Source organism: Molothrus ater, chromosome 1 (assembly GCF_012460135.2).
Source record: "Molothrus ater isolate BHLD 08-10-18 breed brown headed cowbird chromosome 1, BPBGC_Mater_1.1, whole genome shotgun sequence".
In the NCBI taxonomy this organism is placed as follows: Eukaryota; Metazoa; Chordata; class Aves; order Passeriformes; family Icteridae; genus Molothrus; species Molothrus ater.
In genome coordinates this window covers 46,280,541-46,299,040 of record NC_050478.2, presented here as the reverse complement: position 1 = coordinate 46,299,040, position 18,500 = coordinate 46,280,541, and the positions used below count along the sequence as shown (strand labels likewise).

Here is an 18,500-nt window from a genome sequence, read left to right as displayed (position 1 = left end):
AAATTCTCTTCCACTGGTGATTGCTGATGAATGCCAGTTGGTGGATCTGGACAAAAGTCCCACCTTTGGGTAGGAAGTAGGAGCTTTGCAAGCCTGGAACATCTCCTGGCAGATTACCATGTGTTGTAACCCTGGGAAGAGCGAGGGAGGATGCACTGACTCATGCTGGAAAACACCCAAGGAAAGGAGCAAGGAGGAAAGAAGAAAGGGCATACAGAGAGTGACCTACACTTAATTCCTCAAAATGTCACAACATTACTGCTTTGTTATGAGCAGCAGCTGCCAGACAAGGCACTGCAATACCTGAACACTCGCTCTGCCGCAGCGGAGTGCAACATCAGAGCACTCAACAAGCTTCTCTGCTACCTACCAGCACATTTGTTACTGCAGCTGCCAACAAAATGCTTTGAAACTATTAAAAAAAAATAAAATCCAAATGTCATAATCAAGACGAGATGACAATGTTTTTCCAAGAAAGGACTCTACATATGGAGAGGACTTGTATTTACTTCAGCTTTCATGTTTATGCCTCCCTTTCACCGCCTGCTTTCAGTTCCATGTGATCACGGCAATGTTTGCTCACACTGCCACCACTCCTAAACTTCTCACAAGAAAAAAGGGCTAGGTTTTGTTTGTTTATAAAAAGCTGCTCCTACCTCTTTGCAGCCTGGTTTCCCTACTGAGCCCAGGGTTTGAAATGCAAGCCTGGCACTGGAATGGTTCTGCACTGGAGCCCCAAGCGCGTGCCAGGAGACAGAGCCCGGGGCAGGGGGACCAGCACTGCCTGGGCACAGCTGGAGCAGGACCTGCTGCAGGCTGGTTTTGGACACCTACCAGGCACTGCTGGAAGGAAATTGGGCCTGAGACACTGGGGCCCAGAAGCCTCCTGCTTGACATGCTGGATGTGGCCAGCATAATTAAAAAAGTGATTGTCAGCTGCTGGGTGTATAGATGTGAACATCACATGGGACTGGACTGGGGGTCACCTTATGGTATGCACCTACCTGGCAGCCTTCAGTGAAGAACCACGCTGGCTGCAAGGCTTTAGGGAAAGGAGGAAGCCGAGTAAACCCAAGAAACAAGTGGGTTTTCAAGAAACAAGTGTTACAGTTTTCTGCATACGCCAGAGGGCACCCTCAGGCTGGGAAACAACTCCTGCTGCCAATTTCTTCCTCTGCTGCTCTCAGCTTCTCCCTGCCCACTTTTGGGATGGACTGCTCCCAGTGTCTCTTCGAGGTAAGAAAGCACCTTCTCATCCTACAATTGGGAAGGCAAGATGCAGGAAAAGCTCACTTCCCCAGGCTGCACTGGGAACTGTCTCAGTGGAGCACCTACCAAAATCACGATGCTCCAGGGAAGCTCCAAAGTTTTGCCAATGAATTGAGCCAGACCAGCATTTCATCAGCAGCCCTTAGTGCCCAGTCCAAGTCCCAGGCAGCAGGGCAGGTGGAGGACAAGGCAGTGTGTTTTCTCAAGGAACAAGCCCCTCTTTGCATGTGCAGGAACTTTGTGGTTAAACTGTGGGCACTGCTCAGCTCTGTGTTTACTGGAGCAGTGTAGAAGCCAAAAGCACATGGCCCCATCACGGTCACTGTCCCCCATTCTCTTCAAATCCCTGCTAGGGACAACCATGTAACCTGAAGGTCAGAGATGACCCAGGGCACCAGCCCATCCTTGCATCAATGCAGACATTGGATAGGACATGGAAGAAATTCTGACCATCCTGAAAGTGTCCCAAGTTTGTTGATTGTTCTCATCTGCCCTCTGTTGCCAAGGTTGCTGGAACCGAAACAGGACCCAGAGTTCAAAATAGAAAGTATCTAATCTGGTACATGTAATCTTTGTGATTTATAACCCAGGGGGTGTATTTGCATGATAACCCCACCTGTGTGTCTGCCTGTCCACAGGTAAGCCTGGCATGCTCACCAGCTACTCCAGAGTCACAGTTTCTGAGGAGGGACAGGAGAGGCATGGGAATACCTGAGATTTCCATCACCTTTGTCAAGGGTGGTCCTAAGCAAGCTAACAACAAGCCTAATGCAGCAAGAAGTACTCCTGAAAATCTTCCACTGATTGAAATGCAACACTGGGATTTGGCACTCCAACACTGGGATTTGGCATTCCCAAAAATGAAAAACAAGCACAACCATTTAACTTTGGTTTTAAATTACATGGTAGCAAGGGCTCCAGTTCAGCGCAACGGGCAGGTGCCCAAGTGACTTTCCACCTGCATGCAATGTGTCTCCTTAAAGACAAGCTGACAGTGGTGAGGAAAAACATACACATGGGGCCATGCAAAGAGAAACATTTCTTTGGATGAAGGCCTGGTGCATGAGCAGCAGACATTCCAACAGAAGGGATGAGGTTTGGATCACTGCCACAATGCCATTCTTCCATGGTGACAAAAAAAGCATTTACCAGCCATTCTGCAGCCAGTGTATTTTTAACACGGTGACATTAGCAGGTTAAGATTGATGGCAACAGACTTTCAGTGAAGGTGCCACAGCCAGCATGCTATGTCTGGGCTTCTGCTGTAAGCTCATTCAGCAGAGGGATAAGTCCTTTGTAAAGGATTTATAATTTGGCCATTGGCATTACGTGAGTCCCTGAAGAGTTGCTGACACCAAGAGCACTTTGAGGCAGGACAGGGACGATTTAATTACTTTTGTTAGGGAAGAGGTAAGCATTTTAACTATTTTTAGCTCTCCATTACTTTCTTTAGGCTCCTGGCAGAAATGTAAAAGGAAATCAGCAAAACCCATGAGTAACCAGGTGCTTCTGCAGCCACTGTGGGAGTGGTTCATGCAAACACAGCCCATGTCTTCCCTGCTGCTCTCAACTTCTCCCTGTGCACTTCTGGGACGGACTTCTCCAGTGTCTCTTTGAGATGAGGAAGCATTTTCTCATCATACAATTGGGAAGGTGAGATGCAGGAAAAGCTCGCTTCTGAGGCTGCGCTGGGGACTGTCCCAGTGGAGCTAGGAAATGCATGTTTTTGCTGCAGCCACAGCAGTAAAAGGAACAGCACTGGGACTGCCCCACAGCGCAGAGCAGGGTGGCAGTGACTTCTGTCCCCGCACTGAGCTCCCTGCCATGGGACAGTGCCTTGAACTAAACCAGGCCCTCTCACAAGCAATGCTTCTGACTGTGCCTGCAGAGGCTGGCACAGGTTTCATCTGAGCATGGAGATGCAGTTTTACTTTCACCAAAAATAAGGATTGAGAAGTTAAATGGCATGTGAGGAATCACATATTGATAACTGCCTACTTTCAACATGTATCATGATGAAATATCCTCTGACAAACCCAGGAATATTTAAGGTGTGGTTTGCTGCTTTCAGGATCAATTGTTTTACTACATGTCTTATACTGCTGGCTCCTGACTGCATTGCACTTTTGCTTCACCCTGAATTTAGCTAATCTCACACCTGAAAAGATTCAGACAATTAAAATTTTTTGGCATTTCAACTGTACTGTCTTCACTTTTTTACAAGGTATCTTGTTCATCTTTTGACAGGAAGTTTGAGCCCTGAGCTTTTATGTACTGTTCATCCCTCACATGTCTGTCTAGTCTGTTTAGCTGTGGGACCTTCAGGATGACCTCGAGGTCATTTCAGCACCAATTTCAAAATATTTCAAGCTTAGTCACTAGTGCCTTTGTGCTAAAATAAACACACTTTGCTTAGCAGCTGATAATAGGCATACCATCAGGCTGCACTCCCAGGATGCCAGTGCTTTTGTCTACTATTTTCTCAAATGATGGCTCTCTCCTTTTGAAGACCACTCAGAGAGAGTTTAACCAGGGACTTGAAATGTCCCTGGCAAGGAGGATCCTGGGAGATGCATGATTTGCTTGCTGGGGATTTGGACTTAACTTTCTCTTTTGAAGTTGCTTTTCCATTATTTATTAAAAACAATGGGGTCACAAACCCATGTTCAAAGACAAGAGATAGCTTGTCAATGCATACAATGGAACAGGGCCATGTCTGGATCCCAGGGCTCTATGGAGATACACAAGCAGGATTGCTGCATTGCTGGAGAGGCAGTGTGCAGACTTCACTTATCACTTATCTAAGCACCATACAACTCCCTGTGGTATCTGCACAGCAGACGGGCAAAAATCACTGCTGACTGGCAGCTTCTCCTGGGTCCCTTCCACACTGACAGCCCTGGGCCTCTGCCATTACAAAAACCAGTGCTTTTTCAAGTACCACAGCTGTAAAATAAATTTAGATATGTGATTACTGATGGCACGTTAAATTCAGCCAGTGCACGTGTGTTTTGGAAGCCCTACGTGGACACTCTGCTCACAGGCAGCATGGTGTCCCACCATGTGCAGCAGACAAGGTCAGGCATCAGACAGCTCTGCTTCATTTCTGACATCTGTCCCATTTCTCTTGGCCACCATTAAAGCTGGATGCAGTACTCAGGCTGACAAAGAAGCGTCAATATTTCCAATCAGCCCTAGAACTGAGCCTGCATGAAAGGGTCACTTCAATGGCTGTACATCCTCCAAATCAGGCAAATGGCAGGTAGCCCAGGACAGACCAAAGTCTTGCTGAAACCATGGGCAGGAGGATAGGATATCTGCAAGAGAAACTGTGCTGTGACACAGTAACTCCATTACCACAAAAGATGTTCAGTCTCTCTCAACTACACAGTTGTATGCTCCGTGCTCTCACCATACATTTGAGGAAGTAGGGAAAAACCAAACAAGCTCAAGCAAAAGACTTGGTGGCTGTTTTTTGCTATTAAAAAGTGTTGCTTTATTCTTCAAAACTCTCAGGAAATGATCTGATGCCTGAAAGCCAAAAACAAGCACATGTAAGAAAGGTCAGCTGCCTCTAATAGCAACACAACCACAGGTGAGGGTGGAAATAGATCCCCAGCCAGAAACACTGCAAAACCACAGCACCCCACACAACTGAGCAACACCTCTCCTTTGCCATCAGGCAAACTGCTGCAAGAAGATATTAATGAGTTCTTCATTTTAGGGAAAACCCCTAGAAGTATCAAAATTCAGAGGTAAAATACAGTCACCTTGGATCAAAGCAGCACTTTTGATCCAGACAGTCCCTGCTCAGGAACTGGTTTTAATCCCAGTGCTCAGCCACTCTGCATCACTCTGGAGATGGCTGCCCAGCTCCCCAAAATGCACCAAAACCAGGTGGCTGTCAAGAGCTGGCCTCCCACCCTGTCACCCAGTGACTCATTGAAACACACAGAGCCTCAGAGGAGGAAGGAGGGGGAGGCAATCTCTGTGACCTCGATGAATTAACTGCATATTGAAATGACATGAGAAAGTAATTTTTAAATTTCTCTGGTTATGGAAAGGGCCTCATCACTTATTGAGACACTACTCAGAAAATTAGTCACAGTATCATTAAAACATTGTAAGAAAGCCACTAAAATCTTTACAGCACAAATTAATCCTATGCCCATTCTTTACAGAAAACAGTACTTTGAAGACGACATTATAAAATAGAAAGACTAGAAAGACTAGCAATTTATTCCACAGAAGATTTCAACCTTTTTTTCCTCCTCACATTGTCCTAATGATTTCAGACTTTCAGCCAGCACTTGCAATTGACTGAAACCACTATTACACTGGTAAATAAATCCCTGATTGCATCCATCCCCTTGTGGAGCTGAACAGCTGCACCTTTCCCTCAAGGATATCTACTGAGGACACCTGATCCATGCCAAAGCCCCTCCAGTTCAGGCCTCATATCACTACTGCCCTGAAATCTGGTCAGGAGAGGAACAAGTACTGTCACCTTACTGTAAAAGCTGTCCTGGCTTTTCTCATCTATAGGAAGCACTTCTTGTGACAAACAATAGGATTTTTCACCAGTGAGCTGAGACTGAAGACAAAAATTCAGCAAGAACATAGCAGCCATTTAGACTGAAGCAGAAAAATATACTGATGAATTACCTGTCCCCTAAACTGTAAATCCAAGCACACCTGAATCTTTTCTGACATTATTTTTGCTAAAAAATCATATTGTTTACTATGCAGACTCTGGCATGATAATTTTACTGAAGGGATGCTGAGGGTAGATTACTGGCAATGCTTTGCACTCTCCACTCGGAAGATTTGCACATTTCTCAAGTTGATTGGTGTGGTGGGTTTTTATCCAATTATAGGCACTAAGTTCTGCCTCCATCAGAAGAGATGGCAGTTTCTGCATCTGAAGACAACCATACACATACGTGTGGCCTTGGAGAAACCACTTGGCAAGGCTTACTATCCTGCTGTCTGGGATTAAGTCACATGGGCAGAAAAAGGTGACTTTCTGCTTGTAAAGTGATTTAACTGTGCCAATAAAAACCATGGCCTTCTTTTTCTAGGAGTTAAATACCAATAGAGGACATGTTTATTCAACATAATTAGCCCAAAGACACCAAGAGCTGCATTGCTCTAAGTAGCCATGCTTCATAATCACTGCAGCAAGATTAATTAGCCCAAGCAGAGAGTTATGCTTGCAGAAAAATCTGCTTTGATAGCTTAGCTACCTAGTGTAGTAAATGACCCTTGATACCTCTAAACACAACTATGTTGTGAAATATTAAATATAAAATATATACAGCCAGAGGGTGGCAAGAGGCAGCCAGTCTGTGTGATTTCAAAGTCTGTCACTGGAACAGCAGTCTGTTAACCCCTGCACTGACATCAACATTAATCTGAGCTTGCAAAAATAGAAAAGAAAAATAAAGGAATGAAGTGATATTGACATGTCAAAGACTGAATTCTGCAATCTAGTAAAGGTTTCCAACCTTTTTTTCTGTAATCTATGCAACCATTTTCTGTAATCTATGCAAGGCTTCCAACTCTTTGCAGTAAGGAGTCAAAATCTGGTCCTCACTTTGGCCCTCATGTTGTAGTTCAACATCAAACACTCCTTTCAAATCACCTTGCAATCAGTTCTTTCTTTCTGACTTCCTTCCTCGTTTACTGATTTCCTTCCCAGCCATCTCCAACATTTCCCTTGCACTTTTTTAGCTTTCAGATTTCCTCTTGAGGACCAAGTGGTTCAAGTGCAAGACTCTTCTGCTCTAAACTACACTTCCAGCAGAGCAAAAAGGTCTGTTTTCCAGGCAACCTGTGGCATTTGGATACAAGCCTGGCTGAATCCAAGAGAAAACACTAAAACTTAACACAGAAGGTTAGAGTGATACAGTTTAGCTAAAAGTATATAATTTGTAAGGTCTCTTTACTACCTAAATTGTAAATATCAACATCGGGAGACACACTGATCTTTTTATACCTCTGAGGCGGCATAAATTAGTGAGTTAATTAAATGGTTAATGTGTAACAAACCATTTGATAGCTACAACTTTTTGCCCAACAAGCTGCAAAAAAACCCCCAAACCCTAAGGCGGAAACAGACACCTTGAGATTGCAGGAAACAGCTCAAGGCGTTTGGAGGCTTTTTTTTTTTTTAACCTACTTTCATAGCCCTCCTGTAAAGCAAATATCATTTATTACTAATCCTGCAGAAAGAGCTTGAAGCTTTTTTCCTCTCCCTCTCTGCAAAAGACTGCCTTGTTTGTGCCTCTGCCCTGTAACAAACAAGAAGATAAACGAGACATTTCTGCCAAAGTAATAATTCTAAATCTGTTGTTTTGACCTCTAAGCCAAATTTTCTGCATTACATGCCACTGGCTCAGATAAGACAGTACATTTTTTTCCTGCCAACTGAACCCTGTAGTGTATGCACAGCCCTGTTCAACAAACTGCTCTATAATTTATCTCTGAACATATGTATTGGGAAGCTGAGGGTGAAGGAAATTTGGCACTATATGGGGTATCACCCCCCCACCTAAACCCTTGCTCCTTGGATCCTCTGATTTTCTGTGTTGGGAAAACCAATGCACATTTGGACACAAATCCAGCTAGGAGCAAAATTAGAAATCCTTGCTCAAATGAAAACAGCAGGACAATGGTTATAAATATCTGGAGGACGATACGCTTTACCTTAATAGGTAATTTTGTATATTTTATTTATTGGAGTGGAGGATATTCAGTGTTCCTCCAGAGAAGAAATTTTAGGACTGAAATCAGGGGCAACCTTGACTTCTCAAAGTCAAGTTTGTACTGGATGGTGTCCAAGATGAACTCCACTTGACCTTAAAAGCACTACTTACTTTTCAACTAGAAACCAGAGTTTCCACAGAGGCTGCTCAAGATGTGCTTTGCAACTAGAAAGACAACACCAATTAAGTATTTATTTTTCTGGCAGACAGAAATGGCCTCATCACATTTCCTGCAGTGACACAGGTGACAGAAAGCCTGCAGAGGGGCACGTGTCCTCTTTGAATGAACAACAGCATGTGTGCCCTTTGTCCCCACAGCAACTGATGGTCTGTGGGGCTGGGAGATTACTTTGGGCTACAAAAGGTGGGATTCCTCTCGAGTGGGTTTCCTCCCTGAGTGCAGCGCAGGATGTCCTGTACCTCCCCAGGCAGCCACAATGCAGAGGTTTGATGGAGCTCAAAGTCAGCCCAGGGCAGGTAAGGCCACAAAGCCCTGGAGCAAGCGAGCAGGGGCAGTGCAGGAAACCACCCCCTGCACTGAAGGGTTTCTTGCAAACCTTGCTGCTTGTAGAGGTCTGTGCACATGAGGGAAAACACCCACTACCCTGTGGCACCACTCTTTTTGGAGTGCTGGGAATCCCATGCCACCACACACCTTCCCCTCCATCCATCCATGCCATCCTGCCAGCTGCCACTGCCTCCAGTTTCCATTTTAGTATGGCCACTGCCACAATGGGAAGAATTTTATCTTCCATGACTACTCTCCTAAATATAACAAGCTGAATTAGGCTCTCACTTATATGCCCATGACTTGCATTCCCCTTTTCTATCTTGTTTTTAATACAGTCTTTTCTACGGAGGGAAATATCATTATTGCTCCCACACCCCTTTCTTTCCCCACCTCCCCATAATTTTCACTAGCCTTGTTTTTTAATTTTACTTTCAGTTTGAAACCCTTTGCCCCAGCACATCTAGTCAGCACATTTCTCAGTTACAGCCTGGGTAAGAGAGAAAATGGGCTTCATTTTGCTAAACTTGGCTTCTTTCCATCTTTCTAAGTCTCACCTGACATCTACACCTTTTCATCTTGCACTGGAAACGTTTAGAAAGGGTTGACTTTTAAAATAAGCAGCAAATAACTATTCTTTCAACCCTCACCAACCCATCTCATTAGAAATGGGATTAAGTTAATTTTTAACCAAACACAGACAAACAAACAGACGTAACCACGGATACCTCTGCAACCACAACTACTTTTCCAGCACTGGTCTCCAAATAAAGATTGTAAAATTCATTTTAAAAGGAGGATCAAAAGTGTTTCTTTCTAAAGCACCAGTTGCATGGTAGTAATTTTAGAAATTTAAGACAGCTCAAACCTGCTGCTGGATTATTTTTAACAGGATCTTTGGGTGCAAGGGCAGTTCAGAGACTGCCTCGCCCTAGAGGGTGAGAGGTAACTGAAGCAAAGCCTTGGCTGCAGCCAGGAAACCTCTCCATGGGAGAAGACAAATTAATTTCAAATTAATGTCTAAGAAAGGACAGAAGAGTGAGCAGCTGACTTCTGAGCCTCTAGGAAACTGCCACTACATGCAAAAACCAGTTTCTCTTTTCAGTTTTCCTATTTTCGGTCAGATGATGGTGAAATACTCTACTAAAAACATAGGTGAGGCTGGGCAGCTGGTGTAGGACAGCTGGGAAATAGGCATAGTTCAAGGCTCAGCTATTATTAAAAAGCACACACATCTTTCTATATTTATTCCAACTTTACAGCTCCAAATAAAACACATGCAGTCCTGATGAGTTTATAACTCTAAATACGACTCAGGAGGAAAAACCCTCAGTCTCATCTGGGAAAACCAAACTCATATATACAAAAGCAGCAGAAGATTATTATTTTTTCTGACACCACATATACAGCTACACTTCTAAAAATACGCTACTACTGCTGGAGTTAAACACAACAAAACAGAAAAACCACTGTCTTACAAACACAGCCACAGTTTAAAATCAAGTGGCCAGTTCTTCATTCCAGCTCCATCACAAACCTCCTGGAAAATCCAAGGTGGATTTTTCCTCCTGGAAAAGCTGCTCAGGAGGATCCATACATTGCTGTACACCTCACCTCCAGATGTGGGTCTGACAAAGTGCCCCACAGGGAGTTCAGCAGGGCCAGCTGAACTATTAACTCTGCTTCTTGGGTAGATTTCATAGGGCTCATCATCACTGCTCCCAGGCTGATACCTTTGCAGAGTAACCAGTTCCCTCCCTGGAAAAACCATAAACCAAGCTGGCAGAGACATGCTCCTTATCTCAGGGCCTGGCTGCATCTCCCTGGAGAAAAAGCAAGCAGGATATGTAACCTGGAACATTCATGCACTTACATGCTTTAACTGGAGGAATTTCAGAGGTACAAAATGATTTTAGCAAGTAAAAGATAATGTACACAGCGAAAACGCTGCCACTGGATTTACCCTGCAGCAGCTCCATCTGAAAAGTAAAGCCTGCTGAGACAAAAAACATGCCAGCTAAGGCATTTTCACTGCCACTTTGAAAAAACACTCTTGTAAGAAAATGTGGCTATAACTGAGAGACAGAGGAATGAAAACAACCATCCCCCATACCAGAAGGCAGAAGCCTAGCACAATCCAAAATATCATTTCTACATGCCTTGCAACAATCCACTCAAAAACAAAGAGCAAGCACCACCACCACCACCACCACCAAGTCACAGAGCTGCAGCAGACTCCAGCTGGGAGATAGTTTATTAACTGCTTTCTTTTCTCCCCCCTTTACACCAGAACAATGTTAAACCTGAAGAGTTTGCTGCAGGGCCTGGCACCAGGGATACTCAGGGATCAGACCAGGCCAGGGATACTCACTGCAGGCTCCACAGGTGAAGCAGCTGTCATGGTAGAGGTTGCCCATGGCTTGGCAAGCTTGGTTTGCTCCATACACGCCCTTGCTGCACTTCACGCAGGTACCTGGGGGAGAGAAGAGAGGTCACACGTGGGACCCAACAGGGTGCCTGGGGACACTGGTTGGGTGACAACATATTTAGCTCGTCATGGTGGCTGAGCAGCTTAGGACCATGCAGTTCACTGAAGCCACAACACGTAGCTGACATCACTGTGACCTGCCCTGAGAGGTGCTGCTAACACGACATGACAGTCATCAAACCTCCACAGTGAAAGACTTTTGCAAAAAACTAAACTGCACAAGAACAGTTCCTTCCTTCCTTCCTTCCTTCCTTCCTTCCTTCCTTCCTTCCTTCCTTCCTTCCTTCCTTCCTTCCTTCCTTCCTTCCTTCCTTCCTTCCTTCCTTCCTTCCTTCCTTCCTTCCTTCCTTCCTTCCTTCCTTCCTTCCTTCCTTCCTTCCTTCCTTCCTTCCTTCCTTCCTTCCTTCCTTCCTTCCTTCCTTCCTTCCCCCATCCTTCCTTCCTTCCTTCCCCCATCCTTCCTGACAACCTTTATATACATCTAAATCTGCTTAAGGACCCTTAAGGACCCTCACAAAAGCAGTGAGTATCAGTAAGGGGTGCTCAGAGCTCTTCATAGACAATAGTTTCTGGCAATTATTGTATAAGATAAGCTTGTTGGTCACAACTGATGTGAGGAAAACACAGCTGTTTACTTACCTCCTTTAAATCATCCATTTAAGTTCCCAGTTGTTCCTGCTGAAGGCCCTAATGGTTCCCCAATAAAACAGAGCCAGACTACCTGACACCTACCTCTCTTAACAAGGAAATGGGACATCAAGCCATTTTACTCACTTCAGGCATTGCCCTGCAATTGTGACAGGCTGTTTTTAAAGCAGCACCACCCTTTAACTACCGCTAACTGAGGAACTTGAATCTCTGTTTAAGCAAATAAATGAATAAGAGGCAGTGTGAAGGAAAAACAGATTATGTGTTCCTGTCTCTGGTCTGCAGTGACTCTAATGTGACTTCAACTTTCACCATTACCCAGACCTATTAATCCTGGCTCTTAAAATCCCTGGTCAAGGGACTGTGAGTCACACCTCACTCCTACTGGCCCAGGAGGAGGAACAACATCATCTTGCTGGAGATCCTTAGTTATGTGAAGGATGGTAAACAAAATTTCACTTCTTTTGGGGCACTGCAAGCTCCAGAGTAATTGAAAAAGTCTGGAGAAAGCTGGGAAAAAGTCTGTCACTGAAAAGTAACTCAATTCTGGCAGCACCAGGCTTGCACTGCCAGGGTGAGTAAGAATTTCTTCCTGCAGCCAGTAGCCCTGGCGGTCATATTCCACACTACAGGGATAAAACCACTCAGGAGTCCCTTGCAGTAGCACACACATGGCCGCTGAAAAGCAGACACTTGGTTTTCCCAGGTTTTTGCAGAGCAGACCTGGCTCTCAGTGCTGCAGCTGCCTGCGTGCATCCAACCAGCACGCTGAAAACTGTCCTAGTGCTGTGCCAAGCCCCACTGCACTCAGAGCCAGAGTCCACACTGACACAAACCTGCAGAGAAGGCTGCAAAGAATAATTAGTTACTTTGTTTTGTCCAAATCCTACACGAATGAAATGCTCACTTGGCTGTGGGCCCACCCCAGCACTCAGGCTGGCACCAAGCAAGCAAAACTTTCTGGCTTTTTTTTTGAATTGAGCAGGTTTATCTCATTTATTGAAAGAAACATTTTAAGAAAGATAAATCGTACAGGCATTAGAAAAAGGATTAAAAAAAAAAAGTCAAGGCAAAGATAAGAAAAAATTGGCTTCTTAAATGGATGTGTTCTCCCAGAAATGCACACATTCAGCAGCAGCCTGAATTTCTGTGCAATGATCTGACACAAGAGCTAATGACTCAAAATTCCCTCTTGAGTACACCAATGTCAAGCAGAAAGTTTAGAGAGCAGAAAACCTGCCAATTTTCCACGACACCCACCAGGCTTTCCACAGACCCAAGGTATTTATTGCACTGCAAGTGCTGCATTTTCCCCTTCTCTGTGCCAATGAGTGGCTGCTCCAGAAAATCTCACCAGCACGCTCCAATTTCCTCCTTTCCACAAAGCAGCCGGGTGACACTGACTGTGGATGAGCAGCAAGAAGAAGCAGGAGGCAGAAGGCACAGCCGCTGAGGGCAGGCACAATGCCCAGTAAAGATGTTGGCAGGCCTAAGCCACTATTAAGTAGGCTAGGGCAAACCCTATGGAGGGCAGAAATTGCCTCTGCCATCTCCTGTCTATCCTATTATGCTTCAGAGCACAGGCACTGCCCTCTGGCTTCCCAACAGGACAGATCCTGCAGGAGCTGTCAGGGCTCTCACATCTGTACCAAAATCTTCCTCCACCTCCCACCCCTCAACTTCACAACCACTCTTCCACCTTCCTTTCAGTCCATGCCCTGATTAACCCTTTGCCCCACTTCTTTCAGTATTTAGGCCCCTAAAAAATGGGAAACAAAGTCATGGAATGAAAGGGCTTTTAAAATACTTTGACAATGTGTTCTGTAAAAACTGTAATGTGCTAAATTACTCAATGACGTCATAACCAGACATGCTATAAATATTCATACATATCCTGTGCCAAGGTTGACAATTGAAAAATGGCATTATGGCACATCTGAATCTAGTTTATATTCTTACATGTATCTGCTAAATCTTACTTGAAAGCCTATTAAATCTCAGTAGCAAGTGAAATTACTCTCTAAATAAGTCTTTGTTCTTTCCAGATATAATATTCCGAAACATTTGAACCAACATACTTGAGCCTTCATCTCTGACACTCAGCACACCTGGCCTGAAAGGGTGGGTGGGGGAAGTGATTTTTATTGATTTTTCCTTTTTTTTATTGATTTTTCCTTTCCACTTTTTTTTCACCATTCACTCCCTGCTGTCACAATGATCCTCATCCTTTGGCTTAGGCTAAGCAAGGCAAAAGCAAGGCAAAAGCTGCTGCTGATGGCAGCCAGTCGCTGAGCTCGGCAGCACGTGTGCTGACGGCAGCCAGCGCAACCGGGGCCACCTCCAAGCCCATCCTGCTGCAGAACGGGCTCCACGCCCTGCTCCATGCCAGCTCCGACAGCTATTTCCCGAAACAGTGCTGACTGTGCTTGCTGCTGGTGTTAAAATGTCAGCAGCATCACTCCAGCCCCACATGCCACTGACACTAGTCAGCAGTTCTGGGTAATTTTCTTGGCATGGAGTGGCTTTTAGCAAAAACTTCTGTCCTCAGCGTGAAGCAGAGGGATCCTAAGCAGCCACAGTTCAGCAAGATCCCTGATTCCTGCGCTCAGTAACTTTGCAGCTCCTAACAAGTGTTTATCCAAGTACCAATCGCAGCAGACATCCCCTCTGAAATTATGATTTTTAACCTTAGACAAGGTTATTTATTAAGAAGAAATGACAGGTTTCCCTTTTACCACCAGGATGACAAACCACACATGCACAGCACCACTAAATTCATGCCTGAGCGCACAGGCAGAATGGCAGCCAGATTTGGGAAGGAAAAGGGATGGAAATTGCTGATTTCAGTTCAATTTCTGCTGGCAGGGCAGCCGTCCCTGGACAACAAAGAAATCTCTGTTCCCTTTCGCATCACGCAGCGAGCAAGCGCCCGCGCTGCAGCTGAGAGTCTGAACAAAGGGACCTTTGGAACAGAGCTGGGACCAAAAACATGCCCTGGAAGCCACTTCCCAGCACTTGCCACTCTCCATCTCAGCACTGCAGACCAGGAGGGCTCTCACCAGGAACAGCCTCGGCTCACATGATCCAAGAGGTTGGACGCAGACCTCAAGGGCTGTGAGAAATGGAAGTGAACCCGGTGCTCAAATGTCAGTCCCACCCTCAAAATTCAACAAGTGCATTTCCATTTACCACCCGACTCAAAGCCCCTGGAGGCATTTTTTCCTCCAAGTGTTGCTATTTCACACTCACCAGAAGGAGTTTAGTTACTTACTGTATCCCACTCGCTAAAAATTCAACACAAGCCATGCTGAACAGCAGTGTTTTCTGGGACCAAGACTTATTTCCACATTTCAGACAACATCAACCTACACACCAAGACCACAGTTCTTCCAACAGCATCCCTCTTCTTTTCAGCAGCCTTCACCTCTACCCTCACCTCCCTTCTCAGCAACACACAGCACAGCCAACCTTTCCTACACGTGCTCTTGATTGGGCTTACTAATACTGTCACTTCATTTTGAGCAGCCAAATATGACAGTTTTTTCAGTGGTGACATTTCTTTGTCATGCCAATTTGGTCCCAGGTAAGAGGAATGCAGGGGCAGGATGATTCTGGTGGTGTGGGTCTGCTTATCTGGCTAATCCAGAACCAGCAAGTCTGTCCTACTCCTTCCACATACTCTGTGCAAGCCACATTTCCACAATCGGACTGACTCTTCTCCATCAGATGCAACTGGTTTTTGCCCCTTATTTACAGGAGGCTGGATTTATGCTGAAGAACCCTCAGCTGAACTTAGAAGAACAACTATCCCCTCTGGTAACATCATTCCCATCTGTCCACACATGCACATAGCAGATCCTGATTCCTCTTGGCAGAAGTTGTACCTTCACAAGGGTCCTCCCCATCAGAATTCTGCTTGACACTCACTCTGACAGGGAGGACCCTGTGCAGGTGCAGCTGCTGTGTCTCCAACCCACCTATTTATCCCAGGAGAACCAAGCCCTCCACTTGCACACACGTGTTTCAAAGACTGTCTGCTGAGAAAAGCCTTCACCCTGTCGTACACGGTGTGATGCTCAGTTCTCCTGGTTTTACTTTAGAATTTCTCTGGAACTTGAACCCACCCACCTTCCTATGGCTCACCTTTACCCAAGTAATTCCTACATCAAACTCTAAATTACACACATTGCATGCCTTGCTATGCTGCTTATCCACTACTGAGCAGTAACTCTTGCTGAGGTCATTTCAAGGAGATTTGGAGGCCTGAGTGAGACTGAGTGCCTCAAAACCTGGCAGATTGGTTTTATTCATCACGGAGGGACTGGGTTGTCTGTACAAAGATGGACAGGTACTCCCCTGCCCAGAGAACCACAGAGTTAGTAAACACAAGTTTTCTGCTCCCTTTTTCATGCCACATTCTTGACCCTCAACTTTGCTGCAGACCTTCACGAACACACTGCCAGTGAAGGACGAAAATGCCATCAAACTCACGTCAGTGACATTTTAAGTACCTTGCAGTGGCATCAGAGATTATGATAACTCCCATTCCACATGAATGAGGCTCCTTATTTCTTTCAGTCCCACTCTTACTGTATTCTGGCTGACACACTGATTGCTCCTCTGCCTCAACTCTTTGCTTTTTCTTTCCTTTTGGTAGATTTTTCCTTAGCTTGCAAACCCAGCTGAGCTCCCAAGAGGAAGGGAGGAGAAGGACATACTCCTGTAATCTTGAAGAGCCATATTCCAGGCCAATACTTATTTGTTTGGTTTCTTGCAGTGAGATAAGCTTTGCAATCTGTACACACCCACTACTCCAAGTGCTGTGACCCTTCTGGCTTTCCTTCTTCCACCAGGACCTGTCTCTCCCTGCCTCCCCCTCCTCTCTGCTGTAGGCAGGTGTCCCCTTTCAGCTTTGGTACTCTCTCAGGAGAAGGTAGTAAAGGATGCCTCTGCTCATTCCTGGTGGAAATGGCATTGTCATCATCACCCACAGACAAAACAGACTCAGAGGAACTTTCATTTTAATCAGAAATTCTCCACTTGTCAGCCCTGAGATTACCTTTGCTGCACAGAAAGTGTCCTGGTGCCCCACCATCAGCAGGGTTCAGTAAAGTCCCCGTGTGTGTACAGCCCCAAAGTTAAATGAATTGTGGTTCCAGCAGTGGTAAAACACTAATTTCACTGTGCACTACACTTCCAAAGAGCACTGCTGGCCTTTGAGCTGCTCACACCCATTCAAAGGTGCTGGGCTCCCAGCTCTCCACAGGGCTCAGCGGCTCAGCTACTGCTCTGCTTATGCCAAGGGGAAAAAAAAATCTGCAGACTGTGCTAGGAGATATTCTCTGCCTGACTGCTGGGAAGCATCCTAGCTTTTCACTGCAAAACAAGATGCCCAGGGCCCTCCTAAATCACCCACAGCTTATCAGCTCTGCTGTAAATAACAAGAAAGCCAGAATACAACAGCTAACAAATATTTATAACACGAAAACCATTCATAAAAATGGTTTTATAAAAAGCTCTTAGTAAGGGTGTAGATAATCCTCATCAGGTGGAGATTTCCATCTAGCTGTATGAAAAAAGCACTGTTAAAAACGTGATGCTACATGTTACACCTCTAGAAGCATCCATCTATGCCTGCAGACCAAGGCACTGCATGCTAAGACAAGCAGTCAAACCTCCCTGCAGACCCCAGCACACTTCAGCCAGGCCCCTCCTGTACCAAGTCACTGCCAGGCAGTGCAGGCAGATGCTTGGCTTGGTTGTGCATCTCTCTCACCTGAAAACTCATCAGGCACCTTCAGCCTTTGGGATGGTGTCGCTTCACCTAACCCTAAACATTTGGGTGGTGCTACCAAAGGATTTGCAGCTCCCCTGATCACTCCTATTTAATCTCTCGTCACCAAGAGGAGATGAAGGCTGATGCACCCAAAGCAACTCCATGGGAAATCAGTGGGATTTGGGCTCCTCACTCCTGAATGTTCTCTGGAAATAATACACCAAAAGCTAAATACATCCTAAGCTGGCTTCCAGTGACACTTCCCAGGGACATGGGGGCCCTTCTCTGCTTTATGGGAACCAGTCTCTCTCACAGGAACCAGTTTCTCTAGAAAGCAATCAGTTGCTCTCTGAGCAACTTCGGCTTTTCCTTCCCCAAGCAAAAGACCGAGTGATACCTGAGACTTCCTATGTCCTCCTTGACAGCCCACATAAATCAAGTCAGCACTTCAAAAGCCCTCTTGGAGAACTGAAATTCCTCCAGAGACATGCACAGCCCATGCAGCTCACACACAGGTCACTACTTCCAAAAAAACAAAAGGAAAAAAACCGCAGAGCAAATTCTTGGCTTTGTGTATTTCTTTCCTTTCACTTATTATACCTACTCTGAGCAGACAAAAGCATTTTGCACAGCAAGTTGGTGCTGACAGATAACCAGACTGCTGCTCCTCAGCACAGCATCTTACCTGTATTTTACCTAGTCCCTGGCTTATCCTTTTCTAGGCTTTCACATACAAGCACACATTTTCACATAGTGAAGGAGAAAGCAGCTCCTTTACTGTGATCAGAATTGTTTTTATAAACATTTGGTCCTGACTGAGACAGACTGAAGGACAGTATGACAGACAGACAGATCCATCTTCAAAAACACCCCCTTGTTACAAAAACAGCACACAAAATTAGGAGAACTGAAAATATTTTTTATAAAATACTTTGGTCATTTGTACTTTAGTCCTGGTTTCATTTCCTAGCTCTGATGAACTTCAAAACTGCTGCAACAGACTTCCTTTCACTGGGGAAGAAGTCTGCAACAAAACAAACTATT

The 18,500-nt window shown here is 45.2% G+C and overlaps 1 protein-coding gene across 1 annotated transcript in view; it reads right to left on the bottom strand.

Annotated features, from left to right (window-relative positions):
* LIMD1 (LIM domain containing 1) overlaps positions 1-18,500 on the bottom strand; it is a 32,836-nt gene that overhangs the window by 10,835 nt on the left and 3,501 nt on the right. The window contains exon 2 of the mRNA XM_036402832.2: positions 10,916-11,017. Coding sequence (XP_036258725.1) covers positions 10,916-11,017 — 102 coding nt within the window. The remainder of the gene's footprint in view (positions 1-10,915; positions 11,018-18,500) is intronic.